Raw genomic sequence first — 27,990 nt, 5'->3', positions numbered from 1 at the left:
TTAATATTCGCCTTTGGTGATTTTATAATGCAAGAAGGATTTTTATTTCTAGGAAACAGGGAACATTCTTTCAACAATATTAAGGGCATAATACATTTCTTCCAGGACCTCCAAAATAAAATATGGGATCATCAGTATAATCATGGTCGAGGTAAAAGATATCATAGCATCTATACTCGTCGGTCCAGGGATAAGCCCAAGTCGGAGGAATCAACTCCAATGAATTCCCAAGAATTCTCATTCTTTTCACGTACCCAGACGTTCCAAATATCATGTCCGGATAGCGCCCACTCCCCATTGCTGTTGCTGTGTGTGGTCGCCGACCGCCTACATAGCTACTGTAAACCTCACCACCCCATTCAACTGTCTTGGCATGATATCTTAAACTCGCGAAGATCTCTGGGGGCCAATACCCAATATTTTTCTCTCCATATTGTACCCACCAATTTCTTGTATATGGATCCTAGTGTTTAAGAAAATGGTTAGAAAATGAATCCTAGTGTCATAAATGATATAAATTGTGTATTTTTAGTATTTGAATTGTGAACTTTTAGAATATAAATTGTATTTCTAAGTTAAAGCACATAATAGTTGTCACGGTTATCAAATCTTAACATGTTAATAGTGTGTGACTACAGTATTTGAAAGGAACTTGTGAATACAAAATAAGGTAATCAATTACATATATATGTTAACATTGTGTGTTTGTAGTATACAAATTGTGAATTTTTAAAAGGTAAATTGTGAACATTTAGTATATAAATTGTAAACATTTGGACTCGTGAACCAAACGGCCCCTAAAGCTTATTAAAATTATTATTTTCAACTGATTTTTTTTTTTTTTCCACTTTTGGTTCTTCAACTATTGTATATCATTCCCACTTAGTCCCTAATTGGCTAATTATTAATTTTTTCACATTTGATGCATGATTATTTAATTCCTACCACATTTGGCCATTTCACTCAATTTATTGCGAACCTAAGTCAGACATCTATATCTAACATATACCATTTCAAATAACTCACATGCTAGTGATATAAGAGATTTATTTAAGGTTGACTGAAAACTTATTAGAAAGATAGTTAAATGTGACTGAAATTTGATAGTAATGCGTTAATTATTTTTTAAAAAAATTGATATATAGTCAAGAAATAAATGTAATGGATTTATATATTTTGATTTCTGACCTGATGGATGTATATAGAAATTTCATAGGGTAGGCCAGTTGGGGACGAGATGGGATAGATAGCTGCACCAAGTGCAATCTCATGACTAGTTTGAACAAAACCAGGGCAGGTGTGATCAAAGCAGCCTGTATTTTTTGAAGCATCAACCTATGACACAAAAATTCCCCCCAAAAAACAAAATCCTTAGTGAAGTATAGTCCTCAAATAAATTAATTACTGAAATAATGAACTAATCGAGTTGGCCAGGTTGTTGACTTGGTAACCACAATGTTCCATGTTTGACTCCTAGTAGGAGTAGCTTATTAGCCTTCTTGGTTTGAGCCGATAAGTTATAGAAGGGTAAGATAGGCTCGTTTATCTACATATGGTCCTTTGTCGACTAGAATCACAAGGCAGTTTTTACCTCGAGTAGTGACAGTCGATTCCCTCGTTACCTGGCCAACAAAATATTTATCTCCTTAAAATAATCTCGAATAATTTTATTTACGTACCGTCCAATAAGTGAAAATTCTTGTTTGCCTGTCTCCATATACACTAGGGTTTACAGCCCACCCGGACTGAATTTCTTCATAGTCACTAGAAGGCCCACCATCAGAGAGAGCAACACGAGAAGTGCTATATTCATCATCTGCCTCAACATGAGGAGTATGAACCCTAAAGTCTCCCTTGGCTCCCAAGTAGCGGTACCCATATGTGAGCAATATAGCCAACTATAACATAATTCGTAGGAAAAAATAATTAGAAAAAGAACTCAATTTTTTTTTTTTTTTTGTCACTTTTGTTTCTGGTAGCATTTTTCTATTTTCATTATTAGTATACGTTGTACGCCTATGAAAATTGTCACTATAGATGTGATTCTATTTTTTTTAAAAATAAAAAGTTATTATTTTTGGTCTTTCTCGTGAAGAATTTGGTAAAATCTCACTAGATTTGTCACAAGGACTAAAATTATAAGAAAAAAACCTTTAAAATCACACTTTTGACAAAATTATAAGAACAATAATTGTATGTATTTTATAATTACCGAATGGTTCTGGTGCAAGACGGATAACTTTTCATCACCATCTGACCCTTTATCACGACGAAAGATGGTAGGCTTCTTTCTGATTTCTACTCCATTTTTCCTTCTAATGGGAACTGTTCCTCTAGGGCAACTTCCACTTCTATGCCATGTTTGTGTTGTTATAGTGAGAGGAAGGCCTTCTTTCCTTTGTTTGGTGAAGGATGTTCTCCTAGGTTGTTCTGTGGTCTGATGATTATGACTTGGTGTCATCTACATTAAGAATGAGTCAGTCTATAACACAAGAAGTACATATATATGTAACGGAGTAACGGGTCAGGTTCCCATGCGGCCGTACAGTTACACACCATTATGTACGCATAAATGCACCACAAAGTGTTTGAAAATGCACTATATGTGGTGCATCTGTGCATTTTATTTTAGTGCTGTATGATGCATTTATGCATATCTAATGGTGCAATCCGTACTGAGTGCACGAGAAGTCCTGTCTTCATTATATGTAAAATCATATATAATCATATCAGATGGTCTAATGTGGGAAAATCATCATTAGAAATACCTGAATTTTGTGGTTTCTCAAAGCAGGATGCTTGAATGCTGGCTGCTTGTAGATGTTGATGCATTCTATGATGTCACCATCTTCACTCTAAACATATTCAAGAAATTAAACAAATATATATACGTACACAGATTCATTATAGTGTTGATCGATATCGGTGTCAATAGTATATAATACAATCATGTATATAATAATAAACCTAGTTGTACCAGGTATACTATTGAACTAGCTAGTGTTAATATATAGTATCTAGCATAACAAAAATAGTGTATATGATTCTGCCCGATAAAATCACATAAACACACATACTAATAATAAAATTAGCAATACCTGAATGGTTGTGACAGAATGGTTTGTGTGAAGATTTGAATTGTTGTGACCAAAGATTGGCTTATTTTTTTTCACCTTTCCATTGCAAAATGTGGTGATCAGTAACAAGAAAACCACTATTTTGAACACCATCATCCTAGAAATGACAAGACAAAACATAATTTGACAGCCAACTATCCTTAAACTAATCAATATTGTTGTTTGTGTTCCTCAAGATGCCTGTGATAAAGAGAAATTAAAGTGAATTTATAGATTACATTACCCACTTGAGCTCGACAGAAATGCAGCTAGCAACTCTTAGGCTGGAAGTTCTTTGCACCCTATGTTTGCATGAATTACCTTACACATCATCCATATGACATTTCTTATTTGAATAGCATTGAGTAGCGAGCACAAATAATGTACATAAAGTTTCATGGTCATTTTATTTTACCATGCATGATCACTGCATGATGTTGCTCTAATTTTACAGCCAGCATTTCAATTCAATGCACATTAATTAATAAAACTACTATCTAGGGGCAACCAATTCGTCCGACGATTGATTTGATAAGTACAAAATTTTAATTTCGGCTCTTTTGTGAGAGTTGTCCATTGACTTTCGTGGTTTGAGCCGGTCAGCTATGAACTGATTTACTGTTCTTTAATTTTACCGTTAGGATAACGATTGCAGGTTTTTTTTTTTTTTTTTTTTTTTTTTTTTTTTCATATATGATACAATATAATTATTCCCCACACTATAATAATAGCTAATCAATCATTCATGATGTTGGCTAAGGGCATCATTAATATCTATATCTTAGGGTTTTTTCATGACAATTATGTGAGCTGAAGTGGAGGGGAGAGAAAAGAAATTGAATTTACAAAGAGAATGGTTTTTTTGTGGATCCCGTGAAGAAGAACAATTTCTCTTAATTGTTGCTAATGCTTTAAGAAATATCAAGTAACTAGCCTGGAGACGAAACCAATTAATTGCCACACCACTCTTGCATTGACAGTGGTGCGCAAGAACTCGCGTCCACCTTCGAAATATTTACGATTTACATATTAACGGGGCGTTTAGTTGGAAGGAGAGAATTATGTGGGAAAAGAATTGCAATTCAATGGGGGATGAATTACTGGAAATAAAGTGAAATTTAAATTTCAGTATTTGGTTTACAGGAATAAAATTACTGGGAATTTCAATTCCAATGTTTAGTATACATGAGAATTGAAAGAGAATAACTAGTATAAAGTTCAAAATGTCTATTGTTGTCAAGCATTAATTTTACATTAAAAAAAAAAAAGAGAGTAATTTTGTCTCATCATTATCTTTTTCTCTTCCTAAAATTCATGGAATTAAAATCCCAAGGGGGGCATGGGATTTTAATTCCATGAAATGATGAGACAAAATTAAGGAATTTAGTGGCCTTTGAAATTAGGTGGGAATGGAATTTAAATTCCCTCCAACCAAACGCCCCGTAAAGGTTTACAATTTATTTTTTAAAAATTCATAATTTGTATGTTACAAACACACAATGTTAACATATATGTAATTGATGGGTAACACTTGTGTGAGATCGTCTCACAGGTCTCAATCCGTAAGACGGGTCGAATCTTTGATCAAAGTGACCTCAGTGATAAAAATCCGACCCGTACGTCTCACAGATTGAGACCCGTGAGATGGTCCAGTCGTTATATCGTGGACCATGGTCCAAAAATGATGTTGTTTCTTTAAGTAAAGAAACGGTTGTCGTTACATCTTAACAGAGTCTGTATTTTTTGTGTGTTAATTACAAAATAAAACTACAATGTATCTAAAATGAAACTGCCTCACATATTGTTTTTATATTATCAAATGAAACTGTAATTGAATTGAAATGAAACTGTATTTGTGTTGAAATGAAACTGTAGTGTATATAAAATGAAACTGAATAACAATTTCACATATTTGAGTGTATATTGTCCAATGAAACTGTAGTAATGTCGAAATGATACTGTTGTTGTGTTGTAATGAAACTATAGTGTATATATATAAAATGAATCTGAATAACAGTTTCACATATTTGAGTGTATACTGTCGAATGAAACTGTAGTTATATCGAAATGAAACTGTAATTATATCGAAATGAAACTGTAGTTGTGTTGAAATGAAATTGTAGTGTATATAAAATGAAACTGAATATGTTATACAATCAGAGCTACTTTATGCGGAACGGCACGAAACTTCTTTTCATTAAAAGAAACGACACCGTTTTCATGCCTGTACCACAATGCATTGTGGACTGCGGTCCATAGTAAAATTTGCCAAGGTGGTCTCACAAAAGTTTTTGCCGTAATTGATTACCTTGTTTTGTATTCACAAGTTCCTTTCAAATACTGCAGCCGCAAAATATTAACATATTAGAATTTGATGACCATGTATTGTATTCATAAATTTTCTTCTACAACCATTATGTATTTTGACTTAGAAACACAATTTAAATTCTAAAAAAATTTACAATTTCAATACTAAAAATACACAATTTATACTTCGTTTAGGACAACAAAAAAATAATAATAAAAAAATAAAATAAACTTAAAAAATAAAAAAATTAAGAGAAAAACTTCCTTAAATCTACAAATCCAATAAGAGCCATATTATGCCCTTAATAGGAACAAAAAAATGTTGATGTAATTCTACATTCTATTTTTCTATCTACAAATCTGATTAGAGCCAATAATGTTATGCCCTTAACAAGAACAAAAATATGTTGGTGTAATTCTACATTCTATTTTTCTATCTACAAATCTAATTAGATCCAATAATGTTAGGCTCTTAACATGAACAAAAAAATGTTGGTGTAATTATTTCTTAAAATGAATGGTTCATATTATTTTGATTTTAATTTTTTTTTTTTTATGATTTTCCTTATTTACCATCTATTATATTATTTTCTTCCTTTAAATAACTCTATATTCCGTTAGTATAAACTTTAGTAACAGAATATTCCATTAACTAGAATATGTAACGGATATTGAACAGCCTGACGAAGTAAACTACCAAATTCCTACCAGAGTACAGACAGAGCAACAGGGTACTTCTCGGAAGGGAAAGGAACCCATGACTATGCCAAGAGCGAAGGCCGGCCGAGCCAGTTTAGGAGACGAATTTATGTACGATGAGTCTGCTTTTCCACAGTTGGCAAGGAACTCCTCTCTTGCCAACACCAGAGGGAGAGACTTGTAAGCATTGAAAAATTTAAATAATATTGTTTGACCGTGGTGGATATTTAATCATTAAATTAATTACTTTAATTAGGTTAATTGGACTAATATTTATTTAATTGAGTTAATTAAATGGCCCATTAAATATTTAATTGGTTTAATTACTTAATTAAATGTAATTGAATATTGGATTGTTCGGCCCAAGTTGGTGGAATTTTAATTGAGTTGGACCGAGCTGCTTGAATGAATTAGGTTGCCTAATTAGCGGGTTTGACTTGGTCTTGGTCCATCAAAATTATATGTGGATTATATAATTTTGAGAAATTTGAATATTTGATATTATTTGGAAATTTAATGAAATCATGAACCTGGACGCAATGGTGTCCCGATACGTTCCTTAATTTAATTAAAATAATTAAATTAAATTAGGAATTAAGAGTTGGTTGGAGATTTTCCCTCACACTCACCACTATAAATAGTGGTTTCATTTCCAAAGAAGGAGCTCTGAAAATCTGCATACCGAAGCTCTGCCAAAATCTCACCAGGATATCATCTGGAACACGCCCGCACAACTGCGTATACAGCGCTGAGGAACACGCCACTTGAACACCGGAAGCCATTCTTTGAAGATCAAGCTGCATATTAGCCCTTCATTGAGGAACAAGCTACTAACTCCGGAGGCCCTTCAGCAAGGAACTACTCCAGTTCGGCACACTCCCGAACTTGGCATACTTCCAGTTCAGCATACTCTGAACTCAGCACACTTCTAACAAGGAACTCGGCATACTTCCAGTTCGGCCATACTCCCGAACACGGCATACTTCAAGTTCAGCATACTCTGAACTCGGCACACTTCCAATTTGGCATATTCCAAATTTGGCACACTTCCAATAGGCATACTTTGTAGTAGAGAATCAAAGGACTTCTCCTATACAGAGATTGTACCCTTCCCGTTTGATATATACTTGATACTACTTGTAACCGACACTTTGAATTTTGAATATATATAATTCAAGTTTTTCGCGTTTACATATTTTGGCACGCCAAGTGGGACAGCTCTGCCTCTCATCTCTCTACCATACTGCTACCTGCGCATCCAATGGCATCAAACAATCCCATGTTCAGGAGGACCTATTGTAACACCCCACTTTTCTAACTCTTAATTATAACTCTAATCAGTCATAAACATCACTAAGCAGCGGAAAAACTAAAAGATATATAGTGGGAGTGTCACCGCCACAACCACCACTCCTTAGTGATTGCACAGGCTAAAAGGGGTAAAACTAGAAATAAGATTAAGTCTGGGAACTAAATATAAATAGAGGAAACGTAAGGGGGGAAAACATCACCCCAAATAGTCTACATCAATCCTCAAACATAAAGTCAAAAGTCTAAAATTCATACATAACATCAATGATACTAGAGTTTAGATATCTATATCTACGAGAGTAATCTAACTCGACTTCTTCACACTGCTGGGCCCACCTGAAAGGGGTTTTGCAAGCAACACATAGACAAATAGGAAAACACCTGTTAGCACGAAGCTAAGTATAACCACACTCAACCCTGTAAAGCATTCTAGCATATACTTTGAAAACATTTGATTTCTTTATAGCAATAAGCTAATCTCAAATCATCTTAAGATTATCACATTCTTTCTAGATACTTGCACCCTATAGTATCAGCTGTCATGCTCATATATGTACAAGACTGTCCACATAGATTCAACAGCATATAAACTTCTCAAATAACTTAACAAGCAATTCATACTTACGGATAGGATCATATTAAAAGACCATATAACAAGTGTTTACATGCTTTCACATTCTTATCACATAACTGGATAAGTAGAGCTTCTAATACAACAAGATAATCATGCTCAAAGGAATATCTTAAGTCAAAATTCTCGTTATACAATCTCTTACGATGCTCTATTCGCATGCAATCACATATAACATTGTGATCATACTTCTTATGCAATCTAATGCAATAATATATTCATACCTATATGCAATCTCGTGCAATAATATAATCATACTCTTATGCAATCTAGTGCAATAATATAATCATATTCTTATGCAATCTAGTGCAACAATATACTCATACTCATATGCAATCTAGTGCAATAATATACTCATACTCATATGCAGTCTCGTGCAACAATATAATCATACTCTTATGCAATCTAGTGCAACAATATAATCATACATCATATGCAATCTAGTGCAATAATGTACTCATACTCATATGCAGTCTCGTGCAACAATATAATCATACTCTTATGCAATCTAGTGTAACAATATACTTATACATCATATGCAATCTAGTGCAATAATATAATCATACTCTTATGCAATCTAGTGCAACAATATACTCATACTCATATGCAATCTAGTGCAATAATATACTCATACTCATATGCAAACTAGTGCAATAATATACTCATACACTCTTTTATAAATTAGGGTACTTTCTGTAACGGAGGTCTCTTTGTTACTTTCTCGAATCTCTATTGACTCTCTTTCTTTCTCTCGAGTCTTTATTGACTCTCTTTCTTGAGTCTCTGTTGACTCTCTTTCTTTCTCTTATACTCGTAGACAGCTTAGGATTTCATAGAAATGTGAATTATCCCAACGGGAACGGCATAATTCCGACCCAATATCTCTTACCGTCTACGGAACCAATCTCGTAGTTCAAACTCTGTGGAATCGGGTATCGAACTATTAATGTGCACACCCCCTAACCAAGATTCCAAGCTTGGCGGGAAGTTTCCAACCTTGTAACGTGGAAATACGCCGCGTTACATATACTGGGACCGCAATGTCCATAAAATATCTCCCGAGATGACATAGTCCAAACGGTATCCTCCAAAACCTCACCGATATAGATAATACATAATTATATCACTCATGCATCAATCTCATGCATGCAAATACTCTACTACTACTCAATGCATCAAAGAATGATATACCACATGCTTATGGTTTTTGAAAGTATTATCGGGCTCACGTTGGCCCCTTATGCATTTTTGAAATATGACACATATGAATTGTCAAAATGCTCTATAATATGCTTCTAAATCATGTATAAACTAACATGAAGTATTCAAGAATATATCATCATGCTCAGTTTGCAACATAGCAATTTCTATATAATTCACTCAACAAAATATGTTTCGTTTCTCATTGATCAAATATCACAATTTAGTCATGCTTTCATAATAAATCATATTCTCAAATGATCATACTTCTTTACTCAATAAAAACATCATCAGATCACATAGTCAACAATTTCTCAAACACAGAGAACTTAGCAAAATATGCACTGTGTAACAATTCTTCAATAAATCATCCACATCTTACTCATTTTAAATCCAAATTCAACGAAATCAAAGCCAAAACGTGCGTCGAGACGATCCCGAAGAGCCAAGCCACAAGAGCCCGTAAAACTCAGTCCAGAACGACACGTAGCTGAACCACAAGGGCCCGGCCACTGCACAAAATCCTTCACAGAACAAACTCAGGGACCTGGGGCGGGACTCCTCATGGTCCGCCCCATGAGCCCCGTTAAAGGACCGGGACTAGGCAACGACCCTCCTCTAGTGCCGTGCCCCAGTCCCATGCCACCACGGCTCTAGTCGACGGCCCTCCTGATGAGCCGCGGCTAGGGCCGTCCCTCTGATCTGGTGCACACTGTGTTGTGCACTAGATGACATTTCTCCTGCAAAAACTCATCCAAACAAGTCCAAAACAATCTCAACAACTCCCAAACAAATACTAAATCACTTCTAAGCATGAACACATCAACAACTCATAGTTTCTACTCATTTCTATACATAACAAAGGCTTCACAGAGCCAAAATTTAAAGAGGAATCCATGGGGTTATACCTCTTGTAGTCTATTCTTCTTGCTTGGATTTCAGCCCCACCTCACTCAAGGATCTCTACTTCTTTCACCACCTAAACATTTCAAACAACCACACAAGGCCTAAGTCTTAAACCTTAAGAAGAGATGATATGCAGAGAAACTTAGAGAAGGAGGAAATGAATGGAGAAGAAGCTTACTACTATGGTGTTGGCAGCCAAGGAAGAGATCAGGAGAAAATGAGGCCAACACTATTCTATTTATAAGGGTTCAAAACCCTAGGATGATTCACAATGATTGGTTGAGGGCAAAGGGGTAATTCTTCAAGCTAAAAGATGAATCAAGAAGGATTTTTGGTGTCTTGTGGTCCACCATGCAACATGAATCATATGCTAGAAGTGCTATCTTTAATTACTTTGGGGTTGAAAGTGAATTTTCTCAAAAGCTATTTGGATGAACACTTGTTTAAAAAATTCTTTTTGAATTCTCCTGGTCTCACTCAGATAAAATTCTCGATTTAAATCTTGGTACGCGAAGTACCTGAAAACTTAGAAATTTTCGAATAGAAATCCATTTTTCAGTGTCGAATTAATATATAATGCGACGAAATTATTTTATTCAAACACCGATTGATCGCAAAAATTTTTTAATGGAGTGAAAAAAGATATTTTGAGATTTCTTAATACCGGATTTCTAAAATGAAATTTTGGGTTGTTACACTCTATCCCCCTTGAAAGAAGTTTCGTCCCGAAACTTAGAAGAAACAGGTGGATCAAGTTCTCGAAGAGAAAAAGTGATATAACCAAAAGGTTGGAATTTTCTGTTGGAAGACTTGGGAAAGATTTAGGAATCTCTGAGTTCATATCTATCTTATCTAAAATCTAAACAACTGCACCAACGAATCTATAACTAAACTTAAGAACTTAACTAGTTACCTTGATTAAAGCCTCCTGAGGAGTCACCTGGTGGCATGTAGCTCGGATCCCAACCATAGGGAGTCCATCTCTGTACATTCTCAATCCCCATCCTTTGTTCCATGATTGCGGCCCTTTGATCAAAGTTGACAAAACCATAGCCCACTTGAGCACTCAAATTGTCAAAACGGTTGTTGATCATAGAATAAAGATCCTCATAAGTAGGTCCCTGAGGCCCACTCATATAATCCTATGGTGCTCTCTGTTGAGTTGCTGTAAATGGTGCTCCTTCATAGCTCATGCCAACTCCCGAATCGGTTCACATTGCAACCCCTTCTCCACTAGCCTCAGCTATGTGTCCTGATTCGATTCCAACATTCGACCACTTTCTTTGTGGTACATTCAAACTAACCACAAGTGTCATCTTCTCGTCCAATGGGCTTCTTAGCAATGTCAGCTAGGGTCAAATACTTGTTCGCAGCAACTTGGTACAACTCGTAGTATCTCAGATTGACGGCATTCAGAGCCGACCTAGTAGTCCTTTGGATCCTTTCTCCCAACTCAGGTAAATTCATCTTTTTGAAAACCCAACTTAACATCATACTATATGGCATATTCTTCCTGTTCTTTGCCTTAAAGTAAGCCATGTGCTTAAGAATCAAAACTGGAAAGTTAATAGCACGACCAAATCTCAACATAAAAGCAATGGTACATGTCCAACTACAAATCTCCGTAGAGTTGTTCCTACACGGAAACAATCACTCTTCTATCAACAAAACTAGCAATTTCTTTTCTCCAGTCAAAGTAGGTCTCTCGGGACGATATTACTTAGGGAACTCTTCCCTACTCCCGGTCATGTATCTCAAATACTCTTGATGTGTCAACACTGCTTGGGTAACCCAATCCTCTTGATCATACATATCCAATCCATCCATCGGTAAGTCAAACCAATTTGACAATTTCTGCGGTGTCAATTCTACTTTCGTGCCTCTCACATTAGAGACAATCGAAGTCCCTCCCTTCTTATGTTTTGTGGATAAATTCTCAAAGAATTCAATCACTAAATCAGGGTAAATTTCCTCTTGAATTCTCAAAAATTTTCTCAACAAACCTCGATTCTCCAAAGTACTATTAAAATCTTCAGAAAATAATTCAGGGAAATAAGTTTTACCTCCTATTACTGAGTAGGTAGGTGCTTCGTGACTAGTTCCCCCGACTTGTTGTTTTCCTTTCACCATTGTGGTCCAAGCTTTGTGGTCTTCCGGGGATGTTAGGGAGTCTTGATTGCATGCATTGGGAGTGGAAAAATTGTCCGGTAGCATGGAAAGGTCAATTTACACGAGGCGATCATGGAGTTCCAACATTTATGCTAGAAGTAGTCGCATCAACAGACTTATAGATTTGACATGCATTCTTCGGCGTCGCATGTGCTATGAATGATATCAATGTTTTAAATCAATCGCATTTATTTAATGATGTGTTGCAAGGAAATGCACCGGAGGTTAATTTTATTGTGAATTGTATGGAGTACAAAAGAGGTTACTATCTGACAAACGGTATCTACCCACAATGGTCGGTGTTCGTGAAGTGTTTTCCATGTCCAGCAGACCCCAAAAGAATATTGTTTAAACAAAAACAAGAAGCGGCTAGAAAAGATGTAGAGCGGGCATTTGGGGTGTTACAAGCTCAATGGGCAATGGTCAGAGGTCCGGGACGATTTTGGTATAGGGAACACGTGAAAGAAATAATGTATACTTGCATTATTTTACACAACATGATTGTTGAGGATGAAGGTGAACACGTAACTACTTGGGTGGGCGAAGAAAATGAAGCAACAACAGAAGCATCCCAAGGATCAACCGAAGAGTTTCAACACTATTTAGAAAGAAATGCCGAGTTACATGACTCGCAATTGCATCATCAACTCCGCGCGGATTTGGTTGAGCATATATGGAGCAACAACGGCAATTAATTTAACCGCTTTGTATTTTAATTTTTATGCACTTTAATTTATTTTAAGTAATTAACTTTAATTATCTTTTTATTTTGTTTTGTTTTAACAATTCCAGTTTGCATACTTTGCACATTTCCCGTATGCATGTTGGGGTAAAATAGATAAAGAAATAAAATATAAATTTATAAATAAAATAGATAAAGAAATAATTAAAATATAGTGGGTTAAATGGTGGGGTCCACAAAAAAACTAAGAAAAAAATTAAAACTGATGTGGAGAATGAGGTGGATGTTGGGGCCCACAAATAACTCCTAAAAAACCCCAACTGATAAGGATGCTATGCATGTTGACACTTGTAAAGGGAAGAGAAAAATGACACTGCCTAAGCACGCAAGGTAGACATAAGAAAGCGAAACAAAGAGCTTAGCCATGTTATACACTGAGACACGCAAGGAAAAGACCTACCAGTCAACATGTGAAAAAAAAGGGCGAAAGATGGCTTTGTCAGGTTGAAGATTTCAAAGCAGTCCACTGTCTTGTGCGAGAGTTCCATTGATCATTGGGTACAAAATCCAGCAAGCATTTCTCCGTTTCCCAGCTTTAACATCAGACTCCAACCTCCAGTCTATCGCCATCCGCGATTACCACTTTAGCCAAAGAGTTCACGCAACACTCTTCTGCGAAGAGTTTCGCCGCTGCATGGTCGAAGATACCGAGAGGTGGTCTATAACGAAGAGCTGAGATGTTTTGAGTTACCTCGGCTGTAGCATTACCACATTGGAGTCTGAAAGCATCGAGTCAGCACTCTCCAGCAGCGAGCTCGTCAGCGGACTACTGCGGCAGTTCGTGAGACAGCGACGACATGCCGGAGCATGTGTCCGGCGATGTGTCAGTAGCTCTCTGTCCCCAGTGATGGTGGCCGGAGGCCGGCGACGTGAACCCAGGAAATCAATTCCTAAAAAGTTTCGATCCAATGTTTGCGACGATAGCAACTTCCGTAGCGGTTCCTTTTCCATCATAGACTAACGCAGCAACGGAGACGTGCCGGAGCAATGTCTGTGGCGAGTCTTTATGGCAATGGTGCCTATAGCAGCAGCAGAGGTGTGCCGGAGCGAATAGCCATGGAATCAAATCCAAAGCTTGGCGAGATCTCCCTTCGACGGCAATGTACCGAAACACATGCCCCCGATACGGTGGGTACAGCAGATGTCCGATGCGATACTAAATCGCCGGCGTGATTCATTTTCCTTCATCTCCAAGTGCAATGACCCTGTTGGCAGCAGTTCGTAGGACGACAGCGATGTGCCGGAGCACGTGCTTGGCGACAGTGCCTATGGCAGCAGCAGTGGCGAGCCGGAGTAGTGGCCGACGACATGAAGCCAAATATCGGTGGAAAGCATTTCGAAAAATCAATTTTCCAAAATTTCCGACCCCGTGTTTGTGAAGATGGCGATCCCAATCAATAGCGAGAACAGCCCGGAAGATCAATTCCCAAAAGTACCATCAAGTGCTCTCAATTCTTCCTCTGTTGGTTTCTCATAATAGATGAAAGCTGAAAAAGTAAAGGAAGAAATGTGTGCATATATATATTGAGCGAACAATAAATAAAAATTACTTGTGATGCTAGTAATCTGGTTGAAGGTCAGTCTGAAGAATGAGGATACAGAAAAATTGAGTCGCATTTATAGTGTTGTTTGGGCTCAATTTGCAAGGAGTTTGTTACATTTGCATGGTTTATGTGTGTGAACAAAGAAAATTGAATAAAATATATTTATATTCAAAATTCTGGTTACATTATATAAATCAATGCGGTGTGGGTACAAGTCTCTGGATGATCCTCTGATTCTTCAATTGATGTCCTGAACACTCCACCATTGAAGGGCCTCCGGGTTTCAAGTGGCTTGTTCTTCAAAGAAGGGCTTGTATATATAGCTTGTTCTTCTTGAAGGGCCTCCGGGTTCAAATGGCTTGATCTTCAATAGAGGTTTGGATCAACATGCATCAACATATGGAGGAGGAGGGACTTTTACTTTCAGGATCACATTTTTATTGTGAACTCTGAATAAGATTCAGAGATCTTTCTATGATTTTTCCTTAGATTTGTGTTTACATAGAAATGAAACATCATATTTATAGTTGTAGGATAGAAGAGTTTTGATAAACTCAAACTCTTTTGATATTATCTAATTAACAAATTAGATAATATCAATATTATCCATAAATATCTTCAAATATATTCAAATATACTAATATTGATAAATAATCAATATTTATCAAAATGTGTCAACAAATGCCCCCTCGAGACTTGCTTGTACGCCACTTGAGAGCATGTACCACTCTAAAGTATGTAGTGCAAGGAAGTCTCGACACTACAACTTAAAAATATAAGGCCGTTTCAACTAGTGCCAAGGAGCATGAATATGAGGCCGTTTTTACTCGTGCCAAGGAGCATGAATATGAAGCCGTTTAAACTCGTGCCAAGGAGTATCATTTTGCTTCCTCCATTTCAAATTTCATACAGGGTTTGCCCCCATATCGGTTGAAAATGCCTATGAAGAGATGAGAGGCAGAAATGTCCAACCAGGCGTGCCAATTTGTGAACAAAGAAAATTGAATAAAATATACTGAATTCAAAATTCTAGAGTTACATTGAGTATCAATGCGGTGTGGGTACAAGATCTCTGGATGTCCTCTGATTCTTCAATTGGATGCCTTGAACACTCCACCACTGAAGGGCCTCCGAAATTCAAATAGTGTGGCTTCCGGGATTCAATTGGCGTAGCTTCCGGGATTCAATTGGCGTGACTTTCAACAACGAACGTCAATAATTTAGAAATAATCAACCCTGCAAAGTTTCAAAACACATGCAATGGATTCAAGTTGCCTTAAGATCCTCAAATGCCTTCAAAATACTTCAAGATCTTCGAGACAATCAATTCTGCAAAGCTCCAAAGTACCTGCAATGGATTCAAATTGCCTGCAAAATATTCAAAAGATGCCTTCAAGCCTTCGAGCGTTCTTCAATGCTTTCAAGCTCTTCAAATGCTCTCAACTCCTCAACTCTTCAAGTTGTTCAATGCCTTCAAGCTCTCAAGTCTTCAAGTTGTGTTTTGGAATGAAAATGAAGGCTCTATTTATACTAGAAGCCTAACCAACATTCCTCAACAAACTCCCCCTTTAATTAATTAATTAATTATTTATTTATTTATTTAAGAAAATGAACCTTGCCCAGAATCAAGTCCAAGTTCATTATTGTATAATCTAATTCAAATTCAAATTAAATTATTAAATTATAATTATCTAATTTAAATATAAAATTAATATTATATTTAAATTATAATTATAATTTAAATTCAAATATGAAATGGGTTTGGACCAGTTAATTAATTAATTCAATAACCCAAATCAAGTCTAATTGGGCTAATTAAATTAAATTGACTTCTATGATCCAATTAATTAAATTGGCCCAATTATCACTCTCGACATCGGCCCAATAACAATTTTATCCGGCTATTTATCGGGTTCAAAATTTTTGTGTCTACATATTGTCCCCTCGAGACTTGCCGGGACATGTTGCTTAATGTGCTTGGAGCGAGGAAGTCTTGAAACTTAACAAAACGGTCCTTTAAATCCATCGTGGTGCATCTATCTCCACGGGCCCAAATGTATGTCCGGATATTTCACAAACCCAAATCAAAAGATTAAATTAGCACAAAATGAGCCCAATTATGTGCTGAGATATTCCATGAACTCAAAATTATTTTAATCACAAAAGATAATGGCGCAATGCATTCAAATTCCATGAGCCTGGCGCAATGCATTCTAATTCCATGAGCCTGGCGCAATGCATTCTAATTCCATGAGCTTGACCCAATGCATTTTAATTCCATGAGCCCATTTGCCAACCCACATCTTCAAACTATGTTCAAATTCTCACGCGTGGACCATTGCCTACAAACCCAACATATTTTGGTAACAAACCATCACCTATGTCCAACTCACCCAAAATGTCAACATTCTGATAACAACTCACAAATATCACGGCTCCATTCTACATCCAAACGTCACCAAAGCCTATCCTAACTGTGCTAGGAAGTAGGAATGTAGAGTTCTAATTCAACTCCAACACCTTCCGGCAATGCACTATAAATACCGTTCAACCATCCCAAACCCACAACAATCAACGAAACGGAGATCAAGGAAGGACGGCCCTGCTTCTTAATCAGGTAATTAAATTTCCCAACTATCTTCCTTCTCATATATACATTTTTATCCGCAGGAGTGAAATCCAGACCTACAGCTAAAGGAAGAGTCCGAGAACAACATAAATGTGGAATTCTGCCGATCACCGCCGTTAAACTGCCTCCAAGAATTCCGCCAATCTCATGTAACAACTCTGGACTACCTTAAGGAGCTTTGCCAAAGTTCGCTCTTTGCAGGAGTTGCCGGATGGTTTTTTGTTTGTTTTTTTTTTTTGTACTGCCGTAGGAAGTTCGTTGCTACGCTCGCCGGAGTTGCTGTCCGTCGGAGTTCTTTTCCGTCTACTACAGGTCGTCGGAGCTCTTTTTTGTCTGTTGTAGGTCGCCGGAATTGCTGCCTGCCGGAGCTCTTTTCCGTCTACTACAGGTCGCCGGAGCTTTACCGTACACAGTTGCAGGAGATCCGTCGCTGCCTTCACCGAAGTTCTTCGAGGAAAACGCCGTTAGATCGCCACTGCAGAGGCTCAGCTCCTGGAGTTCGCTACTGGAGATAGCTTATCAATGGAGCCTTGTTTTTTTTTTTTTTTTTTTTTTTTTTTTTTTTTTTTTTTTTCACGCCACTGGGAACTGAAGCTGCGAGACCAGGAACAATGGATGTTGATCTCTGCTACTGTCGTTTGCCGATCGTCGCCGCACAGGTTGGGAGAAGACGGAGATGAAGGAAGCTACTGAAGACGGAATGTAGACTGCTTTTTATTTCGGCTCTTGTCCTTTAAAGATGAGAGAGCTGACTAAATAAATGAATGGAGGTTTGGATAAACATGCATCAACATATGGAGGAGGAGGGACCTTTACTTTCAGGATCACATTTTTATTGTGATCTCTGAATAAGCTTCAGAGTTCTTTCTATGATTTTTCCTAGGATGTGTTCAATACATAGAAATCAAAGGTTCTATTTATAGTTGTAGGATAGAAGAGTTTTGATAGGTTCAAACTCTTTTGATATTATCTAATTAACAAATTAGATAATATCAATATTATCCAAAATATTTTAAATATATTCAAATATACTAATATTGATAAATAATCAATATTTATCAAAATTTAAGTGTCTACAATGTGGACTCCATCTACAACAAGAATTCTAAATTCAATACAAGTACCCTTTATGTGAAGTACACTTTACGTGATGGAGTTTTGGAAAAGGAACATGGAAAATTTCGTACATGGCTGACATTCAAGTTCCAAATTCTGATGGGAAATTAATTTTGGTCAAAACAAATTAAGATTTAAAGATTGGCCTGGCTAAAAACGTTCTCAAAAATTGGCTAAAAATGAAATGCGCCTTTGAATATACTATGGACTTTGGATAAGGGTTTTGTTGGGCCGTTATCAAACTAGTTACTCTACCACCAAGATATAGTTTATTGGAATGCTATCTACAAATATAGACTCTTGAACTACTACGGTTAATTTCGTGACTATCTTTCCTCTACATTTAAGGCACGTCAAGCAAGTCTCGAAAGGGCAACTTGTAAGCATTGAAAAATTTAAATAATATTGTTGGACCGTGGTGGATATTTAATCATTAAATTAATTACTTTAATTAGGTTAATTGGACTAATATTTATTTAATTGAGTTAATTAAATGACCCATTAAATATTTAATTGGTTTAATTACTTAATTAAATGTAATTGAATATTGGATTGTTCGGCCCAAGTTGGTGGAATTTTAATTGAGTTGGACCGGGCTGCTTGAATGAATTAGGTTGCCTAATTAGCGGGTTTGACTTGGCCTTGGTCCATCAAAATTATATGTGGATTATATAATTTTGAGAAATTTGAATATTTGATATTATTTAGAAATTTAATGAAATCATGAACCTGGACGCAATGGTGTCCCGATACGTTCCTTAATTTAATTAAAATAATTAAATTAAATTAGGAATTAAGAGTTGGTTGGAGATTTTCCCTCACACTCACCACTATAAATAGTGGTTTCATTTCCAAAGAAGGAGCTCTGAAAATCTGCATACCGAAGCTCTGCCAAAATCTCACCAGGATATCATCTGGAACACGCCCGCACAACTGCGTATACCGCGCTGAGGAACACGCCACTTGAACACCGGAAGCCATTCTTTGAAGATCAAGCTGCATATTAGCCCTTCATTGAGGAACAAGCTACTAACTCCGGAGGCCCTTCAGCAAGGAACTACTCCAGTTCGGCACACTCCCGAACTTGGCATACTTCCAGTTCAGCATAGTCTGAACTCAGCACACTTCCAACAAGGAACTCGGCATACTTCCAGTTCGGCCATACTCCCGAACTCGGCATACTTCAAGTTCAGCATACTCTGAACTCGGCACACTTCCAATTTGGCATATTCCAAATTTGGCACACTTCCAATAGGCATACTTGTAGTAGAGAATCAGAGGACTTCTCCTATACAGAGATTGTACCCCTTCCCGTTTGATATATACTTGATATTACTTTTAACCGACACTTTGAATTTTGAATATATATAATTCAAGTTTTTTGCGTTTACAAGGCTTTACAAGACCAGGCCCTGGAAATCAATCGAGGAAGGCGGCTGCTGAGTCGGAACATATATACAGTAGTCTGCGGCAATGGTAGAGATCGGATGATTTCAAGAACAACCATCCAACATAATGATAAACTCCTAGCTCCTATCATTTTGAATTATCTCGAGGCACCAAATAGGAAGAAGCCACCAGATAAAGGGACGAATAGTTTGTTGACGTCATGGTCCTAGATGGCAACAAGTCTTCTTCCCACACTAGTGGGATGGTTTCTCCCTAGCTCATCTGAGTTTTTTTCTTCCTTAACTATGATTAGTTTGCTTTGAAATTGTCAGGGTGCTGCGTCCAGCCCTTTCCTCCGTACCCTTAAACTCTTCATAAAGGATTATAACCCCCAACTAGTATGTTTATTTGAACCCAAAGTTGCAGGACACCAAGCTGATAAAATCTACTCTGAACTCAAATTTGACGAATGGTTCAAGATTGAGGCCTTTGGTTTCTTGGGTGGTATATGGGTGTTTTTAAGAAACACTATCCATATTAACATTCTAACCACCCACCCCCAATGCCAGCCCTGATCCCAGCCTAAGAAAACGGTTGTATGCAGAATTAACTCACCAACACTGGGATATCACCAGCCCTAGGCTCCTAACAGGAGACTATAATGCAATTATTGAACAGAAAGAAACCAGTAATACCAAAAGTTTTTCTCCCTCCAATTGTGCAGGTTTTAGAGATTGGATTTACCATGAAGGTCTTCTGGACTTGGGTTACTCGGGCTCACAATTTACATGGATGTGTGGCCTCAATTCGGAGACTTTCAAAGGCGCTAGATTAGATAGAGCTCTTTGCAATACGAAATAGAGGTTGAGATTCCGAGATGCTACTGTTCAACACCTTCCTATGGTTCAAGGATGAAGAAGGAAAGATATTTCAGGGAGAGGATCAAATTAGGGAGCTTATCAAGGTCTACTTCTCCAAATTGTATACTGTGGAAAGACAAGTCAATTTGGAAGTGATATTGTGTGGCTGCTTTCCGGAGATTAGTGAAGCCATCTGGGAGGATTTCTATAGTCCGTTTACCAAAGAGGATATTAGAAAAGCCTTGTTTGATATGCCGCCATTCAAAGCACCAGGACCCTGACGGATATCATGTCGGCTTCCAGGGACAGAGCCAGGAATTTTGTTGAGGGGGGCGAAAGCAGGGATCGATCCAGAAATTTTTTCCAGCCAAGGCGAAACGTTAAAATAAAAGTGATAATTTGAAAAAAAAAAATCTAAGAAATATAGGTATAAATATTGTTGGATATGAGCAAAAAAATAAAACCCATCAAAACTTTATAAAAATATTCATAACAAAATATGAAACACAATTAATTTGATAAAATAATTTGAATAAAAAACACATTATAAATTACACATCTCATTATTAATATAAAATAATGTTATATGTGTGTGTGTGTGTTAAATATTAAAAAACACTATTAAAAATGTGATTATGTTGAAGCCAAAAAAACTATGAAAACTTGTTAATACTAAGATTTGAACCCATTACCTTCATTATAATCAAACATATGCTTTGCCAACTAATCTAACTCACTTCTTGTTAACATTCATATGTTTTTTTATACTAATACTAAAACTTGTACTATATATACATATACATACGAAGGTTATATATGGGGTGGGGTTGAGGGGGGGGGGGGGGGTAGCTGCCCCCCCTTTTTGGCTCCGTGCTTGCCGGCTTTTACAACATGTTTGGGACACTATCAGGGATTCAATTACTAATTTTGCTCTTAATTTTTTCAGGGATGGCATTCTCCCTGTAATGACACTATTATTTCACTCAAACCCAAAGTGGAGAATCCGGAGTTCGCGAAGTAATTCAGGCCAATTGAGCTCTGCAACGTATTATACAAGATCCTAACGACATGAAAACCAAGACCACGAATGTCTAAAGCCTAGAAAGGGATTACTTGATGAAGTAAGATTAAGCCTCACTACCAAAATAACAAAGATAAAAGGGATGTAGCTACTTGTTAGAGTTCATAAGCCTAAGGCTTTCTTGTCTTTTCCACATTTTGGCAGTTATAACTTCCTTTCACCTTCCTGTGTATAAAGGAGATTTAATGCTATTCTTGTTTGGTTGTTAGAACATTTTCCACTCTCTGTAAACTCAGATACACAATATACACTTTTGATTTCTTCTTGCTATGATCTGAGCCATTCCAACATGGTATCAGAGCTTCACCGTAGTTATGCCGCAACGGTAGTGGCAGAAGACGGTGAAGGAAACTCTACTAGACAGCAAACAAGAGGGTTTTCAAACCAGAATTAGATGAATTCCAATTCAGCTCAGTACGATCCTGATGATCCTATGTATTTGCATGTGACTGAGAATCCTAATCTCATTCTCGTTTCTCCACCTCTATCGGAGATCAACTATGCTTCTTAGAGTCGTTCGATGAAGATTTCATTGGAAGTAAAGAACAAATATGGTTTCATAGATGGAACTATTGTAAAGCCTGCAGAAATAGATCCTAAGTATCCAATCTGGAGGAGGTGCAACAATATTGTCTGCTCCTGGTTATTCAAGTCCTCAGCCCTACAATTGCAGAAGGAGTACTCTATTTCGAACTTGCAGCAGAAATTTGGAAGGTCCTTGGAAAGAGATACTCCCAAGTGGATCCTCACAGAATTACAGAAATACAAAATGAAATCTACAGGAGTTCACAAGGTAAATTGTCTATCAATGAATATTTCACTAAGACTAATGCCTTATGGGTACAATTGAATGCAATGAGACCTATTCCTGCTTGTGAATGTGTACCTAAGTGTTCTTGTGCTCTTGTGAGTAAGATTAAGAAGGAGAAAGAAGAGGATCAGATCATTATATTCTTAGAAGGTCTAAATGAAGAATATGCGAATATCAAGTCAGGTATCCTTGTAATGGAACCTATTCCAGTCATGGAAAAAGTGTTGAACATGACTTTAAAGATGGAAAGAAAACTTAAGAATTCAATCAATATCAAATGCAATGATCTAGCTTAGGCCAGTGCTGTGCAGAATGATCAGGCTCAACACTCAGATGAACAGCTCATGATTGCAGCATCAAATTCATATAACAGAAAGAAGTTCAATACTGGATCAGGAAAAAATATGCCTAAATGCACATTTTATGGGATGTTAGGTCACACCATTGAGAAATGTTATAAAAAACATGGATACCCCCCTGGGTGGGTACCAGGTTACAAATCCAAAAGTAAGCAGAACCAGGATACTCAGCACAATCTCAGTGCCTCTGTCAGTCAAGCTAATGATGTTGGTTTATCTCCTGATCAATTTGAAAGACTCTTATCTTTGTTGCAAAATCAAAAGCAAGGAGATCAGTCTTCAACCAATGCAGCTGTGACAGTCAACAATGCTGGACTCGTTCCAGATTTCAGAAACTCTATGGAGAACAACCACAATGAAGGCATGTCTATCTCTAATTCTGATGTTAACACTGTCTTGAATTCTTCAAGTGTTTGGATTCTAGATTCAGGAGCAACAGATCACATTGTTTACTCCTTGGAATATTTTGACACTTATCATGCTGCTTATGGAATTTTGGTTAAATTGCCCAATGAGGACACAGTGAAGGTCACACACATATGACAAGTCAGATTACACAGGGACATACTGTAACACCCCACTTTTCTTAAATTTAATTAAAGTTCTAAATCCAAATTAAGATAAACTAAGCAGCGAAAAAAAAAATCAAACTTAATTAACAAACTTAGTGAGAATGTCACCGCCACAACCACCTTCCCACGGTGATTGCACAGGCTAAGGGTAAAACTAAACATCAAGTCAAACTAACATCAGAAATTTACTACATTAAAGTAACTAGGGGAAAAGTACCTCGGTGTCTATCATCAACAAAACAAAGGTGTCTACATCCATAATCTAAAAAACAACGATAAAAGATCAAAGAGTTTAGACTACAAAGCAACTAACTACACTAGTTTAACTCGAGCAACTCTCAAACGCTGGGCCCACCTGAAAGGGGTTTTGCAAAACAACAAGTAGACAAGTAGAAAACACTCATTAGCACGAAGCTAAGTATAACCACACTCAACCCTATAAAATACTACAATATATACTTTGGAAAAACATTTGTTCACATTCCAAAAATTTGATGGTTGTGGAAAAAGAAAAAAAAAAGAGAAAAAATGATAAAACTATCATTGGTTATTATTATTATTATTATTATTATTATTATTATTATTATTATTATTATTATTATTATTATTATTATTATTATTATTATTATTATTATTATTATTATTATTAATGTTATATCCAACATAATAAAAAAAATTGATGTTATAAAACTGTAATTGAATTGAACAAACATAGGGTGCGTTTAGTTAGCACATAGGAATCAGAATCGGAATGGGTATCAAATACTTGGGAATGGTAATGGGTTTTGGTGAAAGTATTTAACATGTTTGGTAGTAGGGTGGAATGGTAATGGTTACTAATAGTAGTGCTTGAGAATGAATAAGGGAATGAAACACTTATTTTATTTGGGTATGGATTTTTCAATTGATGGGGTATTCGAAACCCATAGTAGTGTTCCAAAAACCTATCAATCAAACAACAACAATCACTTTCATACCCATTCCAATGGGCAAAACCCACTAACCAAACACACCCATATATTATAATGTAATTCATTAGCATAAAATGTACATGATTTCGTGTAAGTATTAATATTCGCCCTTGGTGATTTTATAATGCAAGAAGAATTTTTATTTCTAGGAAACAGGGAACATTCTTTCAACAATATTAAGGGCATGATACATTTCTTCCAGGACCTCCAAAATAAAATATGGGATCATCAGTATAATCGTCAAGGTAAAAGATATCATAGCATCTATACTCGTCGGTCCAGGGATAAGCCCAGGTCGGAGGAATCAATTCCATTGAATTCCCAAGAATTCTCATTCTTTTCACGTACCCAGACGTCCCAAATATCATGTCCGGATAGCGCCCACTCCCCATTGCTGTTGCTGTGTGTGGTCGCCGATCGCCTACATAGCTACTGTAAACCTCACCACCCCATTCAACTGTCTTGGCATGATATTTTAAACTCACGAAGAGCTCTGGGGGCCAATACCCAATATTTTTCTCTCCATATTGTACCCACCAATTTCTTGTATATGGATCCTAGTGTTTAAGAAAATGGTTAGAAAATGAATCCTGGTGTCATAAATGACGTATAAATTGTGTATTTTTAGTATTTGAATTGTGAATTTGTAGAATATAAATTGTATTTCTAAGTTAAAACACATAATAATTGTCACGGTTATCTATCAAATCTTAATATGTCAATACTGTGTGACTACAGTATTTGAAAGGAACTTGTGAATACAAAACAAGGTAATCAATTACATATATATGTTAACATTGTGTGTTTGTAGTATACAAATTGTGAATTTTTAAAAGGTTGTGAACATTTAGTATATAAATTGTAAACATTTGGACCCGTGAACCAAACAGTCCCTAAAGCTTATTAAAATTATTATTTTCAACATATTTATTTTTCAACTTTTGGTTCTTCAACTATTGTATATCATTCCCACTTAGTCCCTAATTGGCTAATTATTAATTTTTTCACATTTGATGCATGATTATTTAATTCCTACCACATTTGGCCATTTCACTCAATTTATTGCGAGCCTAAGTCAGACATCTATATCTAACATATACCATTTCAAATAACTCACATGCTAGTGATATAAGAGATTTATTTAAGGTTGACTGAAAACTTATTAGAAAGATAGTTAAATGTGACTGAAATTTGATAGTAATGCGTTAATTATTTTTTAAAAAAATTGATATATAGTCAAGAAATAAATGTAATGGATTTATATATTTTGATTTCTGACCTGATGGATGTATATAGAAATTTCATAGGGTAGGCCAGTTGGGGACGAGATGGGATAGATAGCTGCACCAAGTGCAATCTCATGACTAGTTTGAACAAAACCAGGGCAGGTGTGATCAAAGCAGCCTGTATTTTTTGAAGCATCAACCTATGACACAAAAATTCCCCCCAAAAAACAAAATCCTTAGTGAAGTATAGTCCTCAAATAAATTAATTACTGAAATAATGAACTAATCGAGTTGGCCAGGTTGTTGACTTGGTAACCACAATGTTCCATGTTTGACTCCTAGTAGGAGTAGCTTATTAGCCTTCTTGGTTTGAGCCGATAAGTTATAGAAGGGTAAGATAGGCTCGTTTATCTACATATGGTCCTTTGTCGACTAGAATCACAAGGCAGTTTTTACCTCGAATAGTGACAGTCGATTCCCTCGTTACCTGGCCAACAAAATATTTATCTCCTTAAAATAATCTCAAATAATTTTATTTACGTACCGTCCAATAAGTGAAAATTCTTGTTTGCCTGTCTCCATATACACTAGGGTTTACAGCCCACCCGGACTGAATTTCTTCATAGTCACTAGAAGGCCCACCATCAGAGAGAGCAACACGAGAAGTGCTATATTCATCATCTGCCTCAACATGAGGAGTATGAACCCTAAAGTCTCCCTTGGCTCCCAAGTAGCGGTACCCATATGTGAGCAATATAGCCAACTATAACATAATTCGTAGGAAAAAATAATTAGAAAAAGAACTCAATTTTTTTTTTTTGTCACTTTTGATTCTGGTAGCATTTTGCCATTTTACGCCTATGAAAAATGTCACTATAGATGTGATTCTATTTTATTTTATTTTAAAAATAATATTTTTGGTCCTTCTCGTGAGGAATTTGGTAAAATCTCACCGGATTTGTCACATGACTTGCGGAAGGACTAAAGTTATAAGAAAAAACCTTAAAACTCACACTTTTGACAAAAAACATGCCATATATATGAATAGACATTTTTTGCACATAAATTTTGGTCACTCACAAGTCTGATAAAATCAAATTTTATCAAATTTTTATCGAAAGGATCAGAAAGTGCTGAAAAAAGAAGCTAGGCTATGCACTTATAGTGACAGTTTTCATAATTGTGCACCAATAGTGAGAATGTTACCAAACTCGTGACAATAATTCAAAAGAAAAATAAAACCACTTCTAATTCTTTGAATAATTGCATGCATAAGCTCAGTTGGTCACATGAGTGAAATTTGAGAATAATAATTGTATATATGTATTTTATAATTACCGAATGGTTCTGGTGCAAGACGGATAACTTTTCATCACCATCTGACCCTTTATCACGACGAAAGATGGTAGGCTTCTTTCTGATTTCTACTCCATTTTTCCTTCTAATGGGAACTGTTCCTCTAGGGCAACTTCCACTTCTATGCCATGATTGTGTTGTTATAGTGAGAGGAAGGCCTTCTTTCCTTTGTTTGGTGAAGGATGCTCTCCTAGGTTGTTCTGTGGTCTGATGATTATGACTTGGTGTCATCTACATTAAGAATGAGTCAGTCTATAACACAAGAAGTACATATATATGTAACGGAATAACGGGTCAGGTTCTCATGCGGCCGTGTAGTTACACACCATTAGATACGCATAAATGCACCATAAAGTGTTTGAAAATGCACCACAAAGTGTTTGAAAATGCACTATGTGGTGCATCTGTGCATTTTATTTTAGTGCATTTTGAACGCTGTATGATGCATTTATGCATATTTAATGATGCAATTCGTACTGACTGCACGAGAAGTCCTATTCTCATTTTAACCAATATCTATATGTAAAATCATATATAATCATATCAGATGGTCTAACGTGGGAAAATCATCATTATAAATACCTGAATTTTGTGGTTTCTCAAAGCAGGATGCTTGAATGCTGGCTGCTTGTAGATGTTGATGCATTCTATGATGTCACCATCTTCACTCTAAACATATTGAAGAAATTAAACAAATATATATATACGTAGACAGATTCTTTATAGTGTTGATCGATATCGGTGTCAATAGTATATGATACAATCATGTATATAATAATAAACCTAATTGTACCAGGTATACTATTAAACTAGCTAGTGTTAATATATAGTATCTAGCATAACAAAAAATAGTGTATATGATTTTGCCCAATATTATCGATATTGTGAAAAATCACATAAACACACATACTAATAATAAAATTAGCAATACCTGAATGGTTGTGACAGAATGGTTTGTGTGAAGATTTGAATTGTTGTGACCAAAGATTGGCTTA

At 36.3% G+C, this 27,990-nt stretch overlaps 2 protein-coding genes across 2 annotated transcripts in view; both read right to left on the bottom strand.

The window, feature by feature from the left end:
* Window positions 1-6: 6 nt before the first annotated feature.
* LOC109179846 lies at window positions 7-3,502 on the bottom strand. The gene is made up of 6 exons (XM_019329324.1): window positions 3,099-3,502; window positions 2,769-2,855; window positions 2,213-2,461; window positions 1,680-1,898; window positions 1,189-1,335; window positions 7-463 (listed from the first exon to the last, which is right to left on the bottom strand). Exons 1-6 carry the CDS (start codon window positions 3,255-3,257, stop codon window positions 80-82), a joined length of 1,245 nt encoding a protein of 414 aa, XP_019184869.1. The 5' UTR covers window positions 3,258-3,502; the 3' UTR covers window positions 7-79.
* A 21,086-nt stretch (window positions 3,503-24,588) lies between these two features.
* Window positions 24,589-27,990, bottom strand: part of LOC109179734 — a 3,485-nt gene continuing 83 nt past the window's right edge. Inside the window, exons 1-6 of the mRNA XM_019329225.1 lie at window positions 27,927-27,990; window positions 27,578-27,664; window positions 26,978-27,226; window positions 26,184-26,402; window positions 25,693-25,839; window positions 24,589-24,970 (exon numbers count right to left, since the gene is read on the bottom strand). The exon at window positions 27,927-27,990 is cut by the window's right edge and continues 83 nt beyond it. Of these exons, the coding sequence (XP_019184770.1) occupies window positions 24,590-24,970; window positions 25,693-25,839; window positions 26,184-26,402; window positions 26,978-27,226; window positions 27,578-27,664; window positions 27,927-27,990 (1,147 nt within the window). The 3' untranslated portion in view covers window position 24,589. The remainder of the gene's footprint in view (window positions 24,971-25,692; window positions 25,840-26,183; window positions 26,403-26,977; window positions 27,227-27,577; window positions 27,665-27,926) is intronic.

Source organism: Ipomoea nil, unplaced genomic scaffold, assembly GCF_001879475.1.
Source record: "Ipomoea nil cultivar Tokyo-kokei standard unplaced genomic scaffold, Asagao_1.1 scaffold0980, whole genome shotgun sequence".
Taxonomy (NCBI): domain Eukaryota; kingdom Viridiplantae; phylum Streptophyta; class Magnoliopsida; order Solanales; family Convolvulaceae; genus Ipomoea; species Ipomoea nil.
This window is presented reverse-complemented; position numbering and strand designations above follow the sequence as displayed.

What these genes read in the sequence shown, in the direction of transcription:
- LOC109179846 (XM_019329324.1), bottom strand. Translation starts at nt 3,257, where the DNA reads ATGTTTTGTCTTGTCATTTCTAGGATGATGGTGTTCAAAATAGTGGTT. An exon ending in TGAGAAACCACAAAATTCAG is followed by an intron (nt 2,462 to 2,768) that starts GTATTTCTAATG and finishes TTCTTAATGTAG; the next exon opens with ATGACACCAAGTCATAATCA. An exon ending in TCTTGCACCAGAACCATTCG is followed by an intron (nt 1,899 to 2,212) that starts GTAATTATAAAA and finishes ATTATGTTATAG; the next exon opens with TTGGCTATATTGCTCACATA.